At 37.6% G+C, this 18,007-nt stretch overlaps 1 protein-coding gene across 3 annotated transcripts in view; it reads left to right on the top strand.

Annotated features, from left to right (window-relative positions):
* SGTB (small glutamine rich tetratricopeptide repeat containing beta) overlaps positions 1 to 18,007 on the top strand; it is a 40,113-nt gene that overhangs the window by 4,395 nt on the left and 17,711 nt on the right. For all 3 annotated transcript variants that reach the window (XM_032849643.1, XM_032849634.1, XM_032849651.1), the window contains 3 exons: positions 5,709 to 5,812; positions 9,517 to 9,586; positions 15,280 to 15,379. In XM_032849643.1, the coding sequence (XP_032705534.1) occupies positions 5,709 to 5,812; positions 9,517 to 9,586; positions 15,280 to 15,379 (274 nt within the window). The remainder of the gene's footprint in view (positions 1 to 5,708; positions 5,813 to 9,516; positions 9,587 to 15,279; positions 15,380 to 18,007) is intronic.

Consider the following 18,007-nt stretch of genomic DNA (forward strand, 5'->3'; position numbering starts at 1 on the left):
ATTCTACCCTTCTTGTCTTTCATCAGGAAACTTCCCTCTGTTCTGGATCATTTATATCAGAATATACTTTTCATTATTTCTCCCTTCTTAAAAAAGCAAAAATAACAGCTAATTACCCTTGCCATTATTATCCCACTACTTCCGAACTACTGCCTACTCTGATTGTCTTCTCCTTTTGCTGGAAAACTTTGAAAGAATTGTAGATACTTTTTAAAATTCCTCTCCTATTCTTTTTTTTTTTTTTTAAGATTTTATTTATTTATTTAACAGAGAGAGAGATCACAAGTAGGCAGAGGCAGGCAAAGAGAAAGGAGAAGCAGGCTCCTTGCTGAGCAGAGAGCCCGATGTGGGGCTCAATCCCAGGACCCTGAGATCATGACCTGAGCTGAAGGCAGAGGTTTAACCCACTGAGCCACCCAGGCAACCCCCTCTCCTATTCTTTTTTAAACCCATTCCAGTTAGGCCTTAGCCTCAGTCTTTCTGCCATACTGTTCTCATCAAGGTCATCAGTGATTTCTGGATTCTTTAGTTCAGTGGTCTGTTCTTAGTCTCCATCTGCCTTACTAGCTGCCATTGATAAAGTTGATGATCTCCCTCATCTTGCCCACACACCCCAGCCACTGCTGTACACTTGATTCGGTTGGCTTTCAGGCTACCTCCTCACACTCTCTTAGTTTTCTTCTTCTCTCATTGTTTGCTCCATCTGTCTCCTTTACTAGTTTCTCTTCTTTTCCCTGACCTGAAGTGTCCAGGGTCCAATGCTTGAACTTCTTCTCTTCACTATCTATCCTCAGTTTTTTGATGATATCGTTCCATTTCTTGACATTCAACCAAGACTGTCCTTCTGAACTGCAGATTTTTATATCCAACTGCCTACTAGATATCTCCACTTCTGTGTCTAATAGGCATCTCAAACTGAACATTTCCAAGACTGAACTCCTGATCCTCCCACCCAAAGTCTGTTCCTTATCTCAGTTGATGGCAGCTCTCTCTTTTCAGTTGCTTAGGCCCAAAACTTGGGCAGCATTCTGGACTCTTCTCTTTCTCTCAGATTCTGCATTTAATCATTTAGTAAATCCTGTTGGCTGTACCTTCAAAATATATCTAGAGTCTTACCATTTCCTCCCACCTCCACTGATGTCACCCTGGGTAGAATTAAGTGTTTTTCATCTGTTTTAATGTAGTGGCCTCTAACTGGTCTGTCTGCTTCTGTTCTTGCAGCTTTGTTGAATATTCCCAACACAGCCACCAGTGATCTTTTAAGACAGAGTGTGTCAGGGGCACCTGGGTGGCTCAGTCAGTAGGGCATGCGACTCTTGATTTTGGAGTTGTAAGTTCAAGCCTCATGTTGGGTGGAGAGATTACTTACAAATAAAATCTTTAAAAAATTTTTAAAAAGTAAAACGAGTATGTCAGATTCTGTCATTTCTCCACTCAAAATCTTGCAGTGACTCCTCATGTTCCTTAGTCATTTTTTTTTTAAGATTTTATTTATTTATTTGACAGAGAGAGAGATCACAAGTAGGCATACAGGCAGGCAGAGAGAGTGGGGGGAAGCAGGCTCCCTGCCAAGCAGAAAGCCCGATGCGGGACTCGATCCCAGGACCCTGAGATCATGACCTGAGCCGAAGGCAGCAGCTTAACCCACTGAGCCACCCAGGCGCCCTCCTTAGTCATGTTTTAAAGAATTCATATAATTTGGCCTTCTGTGATGTGTTGTTCACTGACTCTTTGCCTTTCTCATTTGACTTGAGCCAAATTAGCTTCCTAACTCTGAGTACACTATCTCCTCTTTCCTAAGAGCTTCTGCTATAGTTGTTTTTTGCTGCTTAGATTGTTACTACTTCAGAAAATGGTAATACCTTCATTGTCTTTGAATCTTGTAGGATCTCTTTTCTGAATGAGGCCTATGCTGGGTGCTCTTGTGTCTGTAGCCTGCTTCCCTGCTTTGCTCTCCACATTTAGATCTCTTTACGCTGCTCTACTTTTTATTGCTTATAGCCTACCTCTCCACCCCTGCCCCAAAATGTCAGCCCCAAGAGGTCAGGGCTCTTTTCTGTTTTATTCACTATGTGGTATATCTGAAGCATATAGAAAAGTGCCTGACACATAGTAGGTGCTCAATAAATATTTGTTGAATTGAATTGATGAATTGAGCCAGGTGATCCTGGGCCTATCACTCAGTTGGTCTGTATCTTAACTTCTCAGTCTGTTAGATGAGGCTGTCTGCCTCCTCTTCATCTGATAGATTCGTCAAGCGAATCAGAATCAGGGAAGGCAGGTAGCTAACGTATGGCAGCTTTTGAAATGGGATATGGTAGTGTTAAATAGAACTCTCATCAGTACCAAATGCTGAATAGAACTCCTCATCAGTACCAAATGCACAATTGTTTGTTGTTAAAGTAGAACAATAATTATATACAGTATTTGTTTATATTTGTATGACTTATTCCTGACTATGACCTCCTGAAAGGAGGACTGAATGTAATAATCCTTGCTTCATAAATGAATCTTGGAGTAAAAGATAAATTATTGCACTTAGGTTATTTGATTTTCTTTTTCTTTTTCTTTTTTTTTTGATTGGATGAAAAATGGTAATGAGGTAATCCTGAATTTTTGTCATACCCTCACCCCCATCCCAACTACTGCCTACTGTTTTTGTGTTCCTTTTTCTGGAAAACTCTTTGAAAGAGCTGTCTATGCTTGCCTTTTCTAATTCCTCTCTTATTCTTTTTTGAACCCATTCCAGTTGGGCCTTTGCCTCAATCTCTACAACCAAATCATCATCAAGGCTAAACACTTTGGCAACGGGGTTTACCTATCAAACAATTCTGTTTACTTATATAGGGAATCTAACAGAGTCAAAATCTTAGAATCAGGGAGTAGAGTGACAGTTGCTGATGCTGGAAAAGGAGAAAATAGGAGATGGTCAAAGGGTACAAAGTTTCCGTTATGCAAGATATTTAAGTTCTGGGAACTTACTAGTCTGCCCAGTGCCTATCACTAACTGTATTCTGTACTTAAAGTTTGGTAAGAAGATAGATCTTAGGTTAAGTGTTTTTACTACATACGTATACATGATAATAACAATGGTGAGAGGAAACTTTGGGAGGCAATGAATATGTCTCTGACCTTGACGGTGGTAATGGTTTCATGGGTGAATACTTATCCCCAAACTCATGGAGTTACAGACATTATATATAAACAGCTTTTTGCATGTCAACCATACTTCAGTAAAGTGGTTTGAAAACACACACACCAAATAATTGTGTTTAAGACAAAACAGATATCTCCTTTAATGATATTTAATTGTGTCTAGTATGTACCAGATCTTTGTTTTAAGATTAATGACAGCAGAGATAAAGGAGCTGGACTGAATTGCCTCAACAGGATAGAGCATAAAAATCCCTCAGGTTACCACATGGACTTTTCACCTGTCAGTGTTTAGCGGTAAAGTTACATACTCTGGGTTTTGGTTCTGGGCTTGGTTGTGTACTATCCCTCTTTCCCGTGTCTGTGCATTAATGTTTTGGAGGAGAGAAGTGCTTTTCTCTACAGGTTGTATTGTTGTTATTTCCTCTGCAATTAAACTATTACTTCCAATGTAAACTTAGGTGTAGATTAAATTTATTGAACACCTATTATTTGCCAGATATGTTAGTGTCAGAGATGAGTCAGATACAGTCCTTATCCACAGAGACTGTCTAATGTGGGAGACAGACATTTAAACATACGAAATGTAGCATGAGAAGTTCAATAATAGAAACAGGTACCAGCAACGTGGCACAGTAAAGGCAATGACAAGTCTGATCAGAGAGGAAAGATACTGATCAAGAATAAATATATACACATAAACACACATGTACATTTACCATTATTATTATTGTTATTGTTTACATGGACTGTCATCCTGGCAATGAGAGCCTGTTTCCTTGAGGCTGAGTGTTTTTAGTGCTGGTATGGACTGAAGTTCGAGAACAAGTGCTTGGCAAGAATAGAAATTGAGAGAATGAGAAAGGGTAAACAGTGGATTATGTTCTATGTAAAAGACACTCAGACTTCCTGTACTTGGTAACTTGTTGCTTATTCAGTCCCTTTTCTAAGGACAGTTGTTCTCTGGATAGAGAAAATAGTATTTTCATTTCTTTTATGACACAGGTATTTTTCTCAGGACCACAGTTAATACACAGTGTATCTTTTAAAAAGTCATATACAAATATAACTGAATCTGTAATAAATCTGACAAAGGATGATGAATACTGTATGATCTCTCTTATATATGGAAGCTCATAAACAAACCAAGCACAAAGAAGAGATTGGTGGTTTCAGCGGTGAGGAGTGGGGTGAGAGAAGTGAACGAATTGCTTTTGTGTTGTTTTAGTTTAAGTATATTGAGTGCAGATCATAATAAAACTCATCCGCAAATATAAGTGGATTTCCTCCACACTGTCTGGAAGTACACTGAACATTTGGGCTACATTCTCATTTCGGGAGCCAGGAGAGAATTCCTTCTCAAAGGAGAGCATCCCCAAGATGAAAAGCCGCCACCATTTCCCTCTGTGAGTACTCGTAGAAACAACAGGATATCTTTCTTCCCTGTAATTGCCCTGGTTCGGACCGCTTGTCTATTTAGATCACTTAGGTAGGAACCCTCCCTGATCGGAGGGGTCATTTCCTTTACTCTGTTATGTAGCTGGTACATATTTCTATTAGTGAACTTGTTATGCTGTATTACGTGCATTTAACTGTCTCCCACATTAGACTGTCTCTGTGAGGATAAGCCTTGTGTCTTATCCTTTCTAATGTCTAATCCATTCTCAGCATTCCTACCAGACTTTTAGTTCTAAACACAAATCCAGTTATATTATTCTCCGTTACTGAATTGTTTAATGGCTCTCTACTTGCCCACAGTGTGAAGTACACATTCTTTAAGAACGTTATGTAAGGTACCTTGTCATCCAACAACAGACTTGCTTTCTAGCATAATCTCCCACCGTATCTCTCCACCCTGTCTGTACCCTGGCCATATCTGTTATCTTGTCATACACCAAATGCAAACGACACACCTTTCACTGTTTAACATACCGTGTATTTTTGTGTTTGTCAGCCTTCTTCTCTTAATCATAAGCTTCATCACATGGGTAGCAATTTTTATCTTCTGATTAACTGCTGTATTAAGAAAGCACCTTAGGAAAGCACCTTGCACATAGTAGGTGCTTGGGATAAATTTGCAGGCATGAATGAATTTTTTTAAAGTCCACCTATCTTCACATAAGTAAATATACCAGCCAGTTTGTTTCTGTTACTCTTTTTGGTCAGGTTGAGAATTCTGTTTCTCACATTGAAAAAGAAGACTTTTTTGTTTGTTTTATTCAAGGTGGTTAATCAGATATTGGCAGAGAGGAGTCCGTTGTTGTTAATGACATACTTCAATAAGAATATGATGTAATGGCTATATTGAGAAATTATATTCTAGGTAACATTTTTTTCCTTAAGTAAGGAGGAAGAAATCAAGTTGTCTTCCCTTAGCAGCTGGTCTATAAACAGAAATCTCTATGTAGCTGAACCATTTAGTTTTTCCTTATGTTCTGTGATCATAAATACTGAATTACCACAGATTGCACAGAGTGCAGATTTCTACCAGAAAAAAAGGTCGCTTCTTTTTTTAGGTTGCTAATTTTTTTTTCACTATTCAAATTTATCTCAAGTTGCAATTCAGTGCTTGGAGACAGTTTTTAAAATCAGCCCAGAAGATACCCATCTAGCAGTTTCACAGCCTTTGACAGAAATGTTCACCAACTCCTTCTGTAAGGTAAGCTGTCACTGTTTTCTCATTAGTATCTGATTTAAGTATGACTACAATAATGATGTTGGGTTGTTAACATTTGAGGGGCTAGATTTTAGGTAACTAACTTCTTCCTAGGTGTAAGGTAGGTAGTACACATGGAGATGATTTGGGACCTAAAATATAACTTTTAAGAATCATCATTTTGAAGCAGATTTCATAAAATTTGACCATTGATAGGGCTCTTTAAGACAGGGGAAGTTTCAGGGTCATTGTGCAAAAACAATGCCAAAAACCAAATTTTCTGATATCCCTCCTCTCAAGAACTATTTATAATGGTCTCTGGTTTCTGGCCTTTTCAGGGAACATGGACCATAACATTGCCTGAAAAAAAAATTTTTTAAAGACAGTTTTATTTATTGAGTGATTGATTTGTAGAGAGACAGTATAAGCAGGGAGCAGTGAGGGGTAGAAGGAGAGGGAAAGAGAAAATCTTAAGTAGGCTCTACACCTAGTGCAGAGCCTGATGTGGGGCTCAATCTCACAACTTTGAGGTCATGACCTGAGCCGAAATCAAGAGTCTGACATCTTACCAACTGAGCCACCCATGCATCCCTTAAACTGTCTGAAAAATCTTAAGGTTACTGATTTTAGGGCCTTGGGGTGACCTCCCATGTGTTTTTTCATTACATTTTGGTGCCTTGTGAACTCCTTTTGTTATTCTAGTTCTGTATTCAAGCTTCGGTAGGGAACGAGGAACTCCGGAGAAGCCGAAGCATGTAGTGTATACTTCAGCCTGGCAGGGACATTGCTGATACTACCACATTGGCTGCTTCTAGAACTTGTTGGAAGAGGTTCTGAGAATTGCAGTGAAGATTGCAAGTTGGCAGTATTATCTTCCATCTTTCTATACTTGGAAAAAGGAAAATGCGGTTATCAGACAGATCAATACTAATTATATGACAAAGATGTAAGGAGATAGTGACATGTCTCTGTGTCCCCCATCAGAGAATTCCCCTTTGCTCTCCTTTGGTTGCTGTGATTGTCTGGGCTTCTGGCCTCCTTAGGGAACCCCATTGCAGTGGCTGGATATGCCCATGGTTGAAGCTGAGTTTATTTAAGTCCTAGATGCCCAAGAGGCTTGTCCTTGAGACAACACTTGGATTTGCTCATTCCTTAGCTCCTGTCACTGTTCACCTCATACTAAAGAGATCAGAATTTTTTTTTTTTTTTTACTTCCCAGGAGGCTCAAATTGACTTTTGTGCTCTGTTTAAATAGGGCTCTGTTTTCTTTCTCTCTCACTGTTTCCCTTTGATTATATTTAATTGTAAAAATTTTTTACTTACTATTTTTAAAATATAATTTCTTGGAATTGGCTGCATTGTGTATCTGCACAGTGTTATTTGTGGTATTAATCATTCGTTATTCCTATTTAACAGCAGCAACTTCATCACATACGTGTTTGTTAGGAGAGTACCTCAAAGAGAGTCTAAAACTTGCCTAAAGCAGCATCAAAATTGTTATAATTAAAGAAATTATGTCTCTATTTCACCATAAAAAAGAATGAGATCTTGCCATTTGCAACAGCATGGATGGAACTAGAGGGTATTATGCTAAGCGAAACAAGTCAGAGAAAGACAGATACCATATGATTTCACTCATATGTGGAATTTAAGAAACCATGCAAACAGCAAAGAGTAAAAAAAAAGAGAGAGAGAGAGACACACAAACCAAGAAACAGACTTCACTATAGAGAACAAACTGAGGGTTACCAAAGGGGTGGAAGGTGGGGGGCGGGGAATGGGTGAAACAGGTGATGGGGATTAAAGAGGACACTTGCGGTGAGTACCAGGTAATGTATGGAATTATTGAATCATTATATTGTACACCTGAAACTAAAATAATACTGTATGTTAACTAACTGGAATTAAAAACTTCAGAAAAAAAGAAATTATTCGTCTAAGTGTCCTTGGTTGTTACGTTGATCTATACTAAATGGATTCATTCCTTTTATATAAAGTAGATAACCCTCATCCCTACATTATGGGCTGCTCAAATGTATTCAATGAATATGAGAATTAGTTTTCAAAGATACAGAACTGTGGCAATTTCATTAAAATAATTCAGAAGGATTTAGAAGGCAGAATGGATTAGAGTCCATTTATCAATATGCCATTTTTTGTGACTCGAAAAAGCCACTTTTTCCCCATGCATTAACTGCCCAGGCTTATGTCATAGAAGAAACCCTGACAGCAAGTACTGCGGGGCAGTCCTGTGTCCTTGAACTACACTTACATCCTATGACCGTAGTCAGTTTTAAGTAGTGACCTCTAGTTACAAGGATTCCCGTTTCGACTCTTATTTTTTATTCCATTTTATTCGGATACTTTATGCTTAGAAAAACTGATTCGTAGAGAAAGATTACAAAAAATAAGAACAACTCATGCACTTGATGAATGATTTTATACTTGTGAAAATTTGTGTGTAAATAGGGAAGTATATTTGAATATTGGAGTTATCAAGTTCCTTGAAACTTTAGACAAGACAAAGAACCTGGTGGGTATATTCTAAATGTAGTACATAGGCACATTAGCTACAAATTATGTTTTCTTGAAAACTATAGGTTTACTCACGAACTTCAGAGTCAAGTGTAAAAGCAGCACAATTTTAAAAAGATCTTTCAAAAATGGAAAACTGCATTATGTTCCTGGTGCCACTCAAGATATTTCTGCTTGCACCTTTGGTTTGAACCTTATGAATGCAAAGGAGGTTTGAGGATGGTAGTAGCTACTGAAAACAGGAAATTTACATTGTTTTTTTATTTTATGATGAAATTAATATATGTCCACTGTTTTAAAAAATTTGGTCAACATGGAATGATATAAAGAAGAGACTGAAAATTTTACCTCCTTTTGTGTTAGACCTTTCCTGTCTTTGATTTTTAGCCTGCGTGCATGTATATGTGTGTGTGCCCGTATTTAAGTAATAGGATCATATTATTAGTGCTTCTTTTTGTAAACCGTGAATTTGACTTAGTGGGCTATCTCCTTAGATATTAAACATGTTTTAAGATTTTCACTAATATAAAAAAAATCTCTTAATATATTTCTATTCCTATTCTTTGTATACTGGTTATCTATTTATTTTACCAGAATTTAATAGAATTTATTAGAAATTTCAGAAAAAAATCTATACCTAATACCTAATTTGGATAACAAAATATCCTGTTTTTATTTTTAAATATAATGAATTTATTTTCAGCAGCATGTTCATTTAAAACAACAAAGCATTTCCATTCACTAAAAATGTATTTATCAATAAAATACTCAATAAACTTGTAGCATAAATGTAAATAGTCAAGTTATCTCCATTACCCATAGTATAATTTACCTTTATTTTATGGTTATAGTATTTTAAGTATATAAGTTACTTATATTTGTTCTGCATGAAGTAGGATTTTTTGATCTAGGAAAAGCAAATAAAAAACTTTGATTCACAGTAGCCCATTATCTTCTAGAGAAATTCTACATAGTCATTTTTCTAATAAAATTATGTGAGAGGACTATTTGCCTATTTCTTTCTAATCTTTTTATTTACAAGTTAAATTTCATCACATGTAATTGCAGATGAGTTACTGTAATGCAGGTTATTCATTATTATTTATGGTTCTGTGGGATGGCTCTTTTTTATGTAGCTAAATGGAAATACATTGATTTTTCTTTAATTTCAGAATGACGTTTTGCCTCTCTCAAACTCAGTGCCTGAAGATGTGGGAAAAGCTGACCAATTAAAAGATGAAGGTGAGGATTTCATAAAGAAATTACTTATTTAGTAAAACTTTCTGAAACTCTGGAGAAAATGACTCTGTCAGTTGATAAGATTCTGGTTTACACTGCCAAGCCTGGATTGTCATGAGACCACATGGTATTTGTGAAACAGAAATAAATGTGATAGGGAAAAAACCTAGAAACATAGAATGGCTTGTGAGCAATATAGTTGTGTCTTGTTCCAAGAGAAGCAGATCTGTCGTGAATAAGACCTGGAAAACAAGTCACTTAAAGGGAGATTACTTATAACTGAATTTGCTATGTGTACTCCAGGATACCAAATTCTTTTTTATGTTTAAAGAGATGAAAATAATTTTCAGTATTATTTTAACTCTTGTATATATTTACTGTTTTCGAATTCTTTGAAATTTGTTAATGCATGTATATGGCATGTAAGTATTAGCTAGCACATTTAGTTACTATATTACTACATCTTCTAATAGTGGCTCTTGAAGCATTCTTCGTACTATTAAATAAGTCACTGTTGAGGATCTGTGTTCAATTTTTCTATCATGTCATTTATGTTAAGCTATAGAGGAGAGTCAGGTCAGGCATACAAGATTTGTACTAAGAAGCTGGAGGGAAGTTTTGATATTAGCAGTAAATGAGAGCCAAGAAATTCCATGTCCTATAGGCAGAGAGTTTTAGGGATTATGCCATGTTCCGAAGCTATACAATATTGGTTCAGAACCATTTTTCTGGACTTTTCCTTACACCGAAAAAGGATGTTTACTTATAAAAAACCCAAAAAACCAAAAAACCCAACAGTTGATGTCTAAAATGGCAGATATGGGAGAGAGTTTTTCCTATTCCTTGGGCCTTATCTTCTCTATTAAGTTTATAAATACATACATATATCATTGTTTTTAATGGCCACATAGTGTTCCATGGTACTGTAAGACCATGATTTACTTACCTAGATGGATAATTTTGTAATCCTAAATAACATTATCTTAATGTCTTTGTTTGCATTTTTTACTACTGTGATTATTGTCGTAGGATTACATTATAAAGTTCTGTATTTCCAACAAATACACAGCTTTTGATTTTCCATTTCCTATTTTCTCTAAGAAATGTTAGTACTCCAGTGACTTAAAATTTTAGAATGATGTCTTTCATAGATTACATGCAAAAGTAAGCAACAACCAAGGGGCACCTGGGTGGCTCAGTCATTTAAGCCTTTAGCTCAGATCATGATCCTGGGGTCCTGAGAGTAAGCTCCATGTCAGGTTCCCTGCTCAGTGGAGAGTCTGCTTGTACCTTCCCCCCTGCAGGGCCCCCTGCCCCTGCTCATGCTCTCTCTCTCTCTCTCAAATAAATAAATAAAATCTTTAATAAAAAATTAAGCAACAATAAAAAAATTAAGCAACAACCAGATCCTTGTTGTCATTTGAGTCAAGAGTACTCTCCCACAAGAATTTGAATTTAGGCTATCCAGATAGAAATGCATTTTCCATATATTTAGTTTCTAATTGAAATAATTTAACCTGTTGTTATTTTTTTTTCTTGCTCAGAGTTTTGTAGTGTCTGAGATCAATGAGGATGATATTGAATAGATAGCAAATTGAAATTTAATTTTTGTCCATCATGTTTACTCCCTCTGCAGGAGATTGTGTTCCCCATACAATTTGCTATGATGTAGTGAATGTTGGTAAGAGGAGGATTAGGAGTCATTTACTGTTCCAGCATGGGTAACTGAACTACTCCTGCTTTCGCCTTTAACCAAAAGCTTTTATTCTTTGTTTTCCTTAAGACATATCATATCTAAGACACATTACACACAAAGTTAAAACAATTTTATTTTATTTTATTTTATTTTATTTTATTTTATTTTATTTTATTGAGACAGTGTACCTCGGGGAGGGGGAGGGAAAGGAGGGAGGTGAGAAGGAGGTGAGAGGGAAGGGCAGAGGGAGAGAGAGAATCTCAAGCAGACTCCACATCCAATGCAGAGCCCCACAAGGCCATTGTAGATTGTCAAGCATAAGGTTATTCCGGGCTGTGTGTTATACTTACCTGTGTTAATCAAGGCTTCTAGTCAGCTAGTACCTTCCTGAAAGATTGCTTTCAAATATTTTTGTGTTTGGTTTCTGAAAAGCTGCAATAAGCTCAGAAAAAACCAAGATGGTTTCATTTCTGTCATTTCCTCACACATCACAAAAGTCTAGGCATATCTTACAGGTCATCTTGATAATTAAAGGAGACAATTTTATAGGAGAGGACCACAAAAGCATAAATTGCTATAAAATGTTCATTTATATTTATCTTTACAAATTTCTTCATCTGTGTCCTGAATATTTGTACGTTAGATGTTTCATAACTTTAGGCTTATTGTTACTATACATAAATGTGTATATACATATAGTATGTAGACATTTGATGTGGTGGTGGTTTACAGGAAAAGACATACAATAGATTTTAATAATGTTAATAATAATGATATTAACAGTGCCACCCTACTAGTAAATGATCTGTCACAACTGCTAACTCAGGAAAGAATGAGTGAGCCCTGGTGCTGTTGCGGCCAGCTGCTCTGTCCTTGGGAACCCCAAAGGGACTGGACAGTCAGAGGCACAGCTCCTGGCTGCTTTTGCCAACATTGTCATGAACAAACTCAGATACACTCTTGCGGGAGTAGCCAATAACTCAAGAGAGGAGGGTTTGGAAAAGAGAAAGGTGGAATTTATTTCTGGTACCGGCTACCGAGGGAGGTGGCAGCTCAAGCCTTAACAACCCACCTATCTGCCTGCAAGGTGGACCCCTGGAGTTTTGCAGGGAGAGGTTTAGGGGAGTAGGTGCCAGAGAGCAGGCAGGGACTGCATGATCACGGCTGTGGATTAGTATGTTTTCAGCATGTGATCATGGACAGGGATGGGTACCTATGGTGTGTGGTCTTCTAGGCATTCTCTTACTATCAGTGCTTTTCTGGCCTGGCAGTGGGAATGTTCTGGTCATTACCCAACACCTTCATCGTTGCCTCAAGATAATGTGGTAAGAAATAAGCACAGTGGATTTCAGTTAGAGCATGAGTTAAGTGTCGTGTCTATTTCTGGTTTTAACTTTTGGGGTCACTGTGGCGCCAGAGGACTCCCTAAGAACCCAAGATGAAAAGGCCCAAGAGCAAAAAGAAAATCCACATAACCCAGAAAATTCCTTTGCACAGGAGAAACAAACCTATTTAAGTACCTAGGCTCATGTAGTTAATATTATCTTGCTCTGTCATAAAAACTATGTAATCCTCTTAGCTTCCTTAGAGGTTTTATAGTTGTTACTTTTGGGGGGTGGGGATCTAAATTAATTTTTTTTTAAACAGCTTTATTGAGGGTTGCCTTGGTGGCACAGTTGGTTGAGCATCTGAATCTTTGTTTCGGCTCAGGTCGTGATCTTAGGGTCTTGGGATCAAGCCCTGCCTTAGCTCTGCTCTCAAGGGGGGGAGTCTGCTTGAGATTCTCTCTCCCTCTGTGTGTCCCTCCTTCCACTTGCTCTTTCTCTGTCTAAAATAAATAAATCTAAAAAAAAAAACCCACAAAAACAAAACCCACCAGCTTTATTGAGCTAGAATTTGCATACCATACAGTTTACTCCTTTAAAGTGTACAGATTTTGGCGCCTGGGTGGCTCAGTCAGTTAAGCGACTGCCTTCAGCTCAGGTCATGATCCCGGAGTCCTGGGATAGAGTCCCGCATCGGGCTCCCAACTCCACGGGGAGTCTGCTTCTCCCTCTCACCTTCTCCTTGCTCATGCTCTCTCTCACTGTCTCTCTCTCAAATAAATAAATAAAATCTTTAAAATAAATAAAGTGTACAGATTCATTGGTTTTGTAGTATAGTCGTGGAGCTGTGCAACCATTACCACAATTATAGAACATTTTTATTACCCTAGAAAGAAACCATGTAGCTATTAGTGGAATCACTGTTTTTGTTTGTGTTTATTTTTTTAAGAGAGTGCATGTGTACCTGTGTAGGTGTGAGTTGGGGCAGAGGGAGAGCGAGAGAGAAAATTCTAAGCAGTCTCCATGCTCAGTGCAGAGCCCCAGGTGGAACTCGATCCCACACCCTGAGATCATGACCTGAGTGAAGACTAAGTCAGATGTCTAGCCAATTGAGCCACCCAGGTGTCTCTAGTAGTCACTCCTTATATGCATTTCTGATTCTTAATGTGCAGTAACTTTTCACATGATTTTATGTATTTATGTATTTGAGATGTGGGGAGGGGCAGAGAGAATTTTAGGCATTGAGCCTGATGCAGGGGCTCGATTTCAATCTCCATGTCATAGCCTGAGATAGTGACCTGAGCCAAAATCAAGAGTCAGACTTAACAGATGGAGCCTCCCAGATGCCCCACTTTTGCATGATTTTAGATGCTTTTGTCTACCTGCGTTTCCTTTAATCTTCCTGTTCCTGTTCCTTGTAAAGTTGTACTGTCCTCCTCCTATGAAGTAGCTAATGATCTGTTAAAAGACCAAGCTAATAGGAGAACTTCTGGTTTATTGGAATTTGGAAGGAATAATACAGACCTTTGTGATGTAAATCTTTCCTCTTAACCAGTGTTTTAAAATTTAGATTTTGAACAGTGGTTATTAATCAGTGAGCAGGACACATTCCATTTCAGGGAATACAGAAGATAGCCACAGGAAATCCCTTATTTTACTGGCTAGTTGTTACCCCAGCTAAATTATTTCCAGATGTATCCGCAGAGGCCCTTCTTGAAAATTAGTACCTGTGGGGTAGCCCTGGTACCTGAAATTCTGTCTTTGTAGAAATTCATGTCCACCTATCCCCTTTTAAAAATTTATCTCTGGAAGGGGTAGTGCATAAAAATATTATCTGCCAATAACATATTAACACGATTAATTTTACCAGTTTACCCACACAGCAGAGTTCTGAGGACTTGACTGTTTAGCAGGTGTGTGTTTTGACAGGGAGGACTGGAAGAGGGATCCAGATTGAGATGATGATTGAGAAGGGTGTTGTATCTGGAATGGGGTGGGCAGCTCTAAAAAGAAGAGAGAGATGAAGATAAGGAAGGTAAGAAGAGATTAGATTTCACCTAGATATTCATAATTATTGCATTAACTCACTGAAGCCTAGATTTCATAAGGTATGCAAACATTGTTTTATGACTTTGCATTGTTAAAAATCATTCAAACACTGATGACTGAGGAGTATGAACTGTATAGTACAATATAACTTTTACCTCTTAGTGCCATTGAAAAAACATGTTGAGGGGGTGTCGGTTGGCTTAGTTGGTAGAACATACCGCTCTTTTTTTTTTTTTTAAGATTTTATTTATTTATTTGATTGAGAGAGAGAGAGAGAGAGAGTTATCACAAGTAGGCAGAGAGGCAGGCAGAGAGAGAATGGAAAGCAGGCTCCCCGCTGAGTAGAGATGCAGGGGCTCAATCCCAGGAACCTGAGATCATAACCTGGGCTGAAGGCAGAGGCTTAACGCACTGAGTCACCCAGGTGCCCCAGACATGTGGCTCGTGATCTTGGGAGCCTGAGTTTTCAAGTCCCACATCGTGGGTAGAGTTTACTTAAAAAATAAAAACAAGAAAAATCATCTTATTGACCTTCATATTATTGTAGTTTCTGTGATTCAGATTTGTCTTTCAGACTTTCTATTTTTTGTGTATATTGTAGTTACTGTACATATTGATTATTTCAGGCAATAACCACATGAAAGAGGAAAATTATGCTGCCGCCGTGGATTGTTACACACAGGCAATAGACCTGGATCCAAATAATGCGGTTTATTATTGCAACAGGTAAACTAGCACTATTGTGGCAGGCTTGAAGTTCTTAAACTGTCATTTACATTAATAGCTCTGAAGGAGAACTGTAAAGTTCATTTTGAAAATTTTGAAAGTTCAGAAATGTATAAAGAAGGAAAAATAAAACCTCATAAAATTACCACTTAGAGCTAATCACTGTTACTCACCTTTGGCATATTTTGTTTAATGTGAGTATAATCAATTTCTGATTCATTGGTATTCAGTAGCCATGTAATAAACATGTCCTTAATTTGTTGAAACTCTTCATAAACACGATATAAATGTATATAAATCAGTCTATTTTTACCTCTTCATTTTTTTCATATTTCCAGTACCTATCATTGTGGCTGGCAAAAAGCACTCTTTTTTTATATAAGTGGATAAGTGTACCTTAATTTATTATTATTTTTTAATGTACCTTAATTTTACATAACTGCTGACCTACTGGACAACTTTGAGGTTGTTCATTTTTCTTCAGTGTGATGAAGCTGTAGTGAACAACTTTATTGCTCAAATTATTTTCTGAAATTTAGGTATTCTGGACTTTGGATTTTATCCTTGTACCTGCTTTCATTTGGGTTAACAGGAACTGGTTAAAAAAATATTGTTGATGCTAATTGCAAATTTGTTCAGATTTCTTTGAAAAATTTTGCAAACTGATTTCCTTCCCTAGGAGTGTATTAGTGTATATGTTTTTGCCATACCCGTTTCAGCACTAAGTACCTGAGTTATTGTTTATTGTTGTTAATTTAATATTACTTTTATTTTAATAGTAATTGTTTGAACTTATATTTACTTACTGTGAGGTTGGACATTTTTCAGATGTTGGGCATTTGTGGGTTTTTTTCTTTAAATTCTCTTTGTACCTGTGCCAGGCTTTAGCCTGTTTGACCTCATAGTTCTTTTTTCCCTTTTCTGCCCTTTTTGACAGAGGGTCTGGCCTTTATAGGTTGCATTTCCCAGGCTCCTTTGTCACCTCGGTGTTGTCTGGGTTCAGCCACAGAAGGTACTGGCAGGAGATTGGAGGGTAGAGGAGGAGAGAAGTTGGGGTATTCCTTCCCCTCTTTTTACAACAGAGTGTTTATCCAGCAGGGGCTGCTTCCCATTCTTATCTCCAGACCCCACCCAACACACCTGCTATGGGTCCAGCTTTTGGCAGGTGATGTTGGGTTTTGGACTCTGCACTTTGTCCTCTGTCTTAGGGATGGTAATGGCTTCCTCTTGTTCCTCATCTCTGGGTTGCTGCACAACGATGCCTGTTGGCATCTCAGCTCTTCTATTAACTATGTAGTGAATTCCCTGAGCTAAATTAATCTGTTTTATATGTTAAAGTTCCAATAGTACTTCTGCAGTGATAGAAATGTTCTGTTTCTGCCTTCTTCAATACAGTAACCACTAGCCAGAGTAGCTTTTGACCATTTGCAGTGTAGCTAGTGCAATTGAGAAAGTAAATTTTTAGTGTTTAATCAATTGAAGAGCAATTTAAATTAATTGAATTGCAATAGCCACATGTAGCTTGTGGCTGCTGTCCTGTATGGCATAGCTGTATATTAAAGATATAATCCATTTGTCCTAATTGCACAGCCTTTTGTTTGCCTTTTAATGTTTTTATATGTAAAACTTTTAAGTATTGGTGTAAGCAAGTTTGTTTTTCCTTTCTTTTGAATATTCTTCTGATGCTTTTAATCTTAAAGCTCTCCCCATTTGTGGACTTGACAAATAACTTTTCTTATTTTTCCTTCACATTTATTTATTTATTTAAAAGATTTTATTTATTTATTTATTTATTTATTTGACAAAGAGAGAGAGAGAGACAGTGAGAGAGAGAGACAGTGAGAGAGGGAACACAAGCAGGGGCGGGTGGGAGAGAGAGAAGCAGGTTTCCCGCTGAGCAGGGAGCCCGATGCAGGGCTCTATCCCAGGACCCTGGGACCGTCACCGGACCTGAAGGCAGACACCCAATGACTGAGCTACCCAGGTGGCCCTTTCCCTTCACATTTAAATTTTCTCATTGCAAGTGTGTTTTGGTGAACGTTATCTGGAACTTTTCATGACAGAATATAAAAATTGCCTTAAATATTAAGTTCTTAAATTTGGGAGAGATTATCTTTCATTGAGCTACCATATCATGTTTAGGGTATTCATACCCTTGTGAGGTCATCCCTTCTCCCTTGCCTTTTCTTTTCTTTTTTTAAAAATTATTTTGTATTAATATATAATGTATTACTTGTACCCCTTGGTACAGGTCTGTCAATCATCAGTCTTAGACAATTCACAGCACTCACCATCTGCACATACCCTCCCCAATGTCCATGACTCAGCCACCCTCTCCCCTGCCTTTTCTTTAGGAAAATCTTCCTTGTGTTGACACTGAATTTGTTTTCCCAAAACCCCTGTAGCTAATCTCAGTTGACAGTTCTTATTTTTATTCTTGAGAGCAATTACAGAATGATCCTTCTTTTTCATAATAGTACCTTACACTTTGAAGTTTGTTACCCTGTTCACTTGAGTTCTTTTCTCCACATTATATGTTCGTAGCTTCTTCAGTTACACCTCAGATAATACAGTTTTATGTTCTGCACTTTTGCTCTAAATTTGTTCTAGTTTACCTGTATGTGTAGT

The sequence above is a fragment of the Lontra canadensis genome, unplaced genomic scaffold (assembly GCF_010015895.1).
Source record: "Lontra canadensis isolate GAN:19392208 unplaced genomic scaffold, GSC_riverotter_1.0 scaffold4, whole genome shotgun sequence".
NCBI lineage: Eukaryota > Metazoa > Chordata > Mammalia > Carnivora > Mustelidae > Lontra > Lontra canadensis.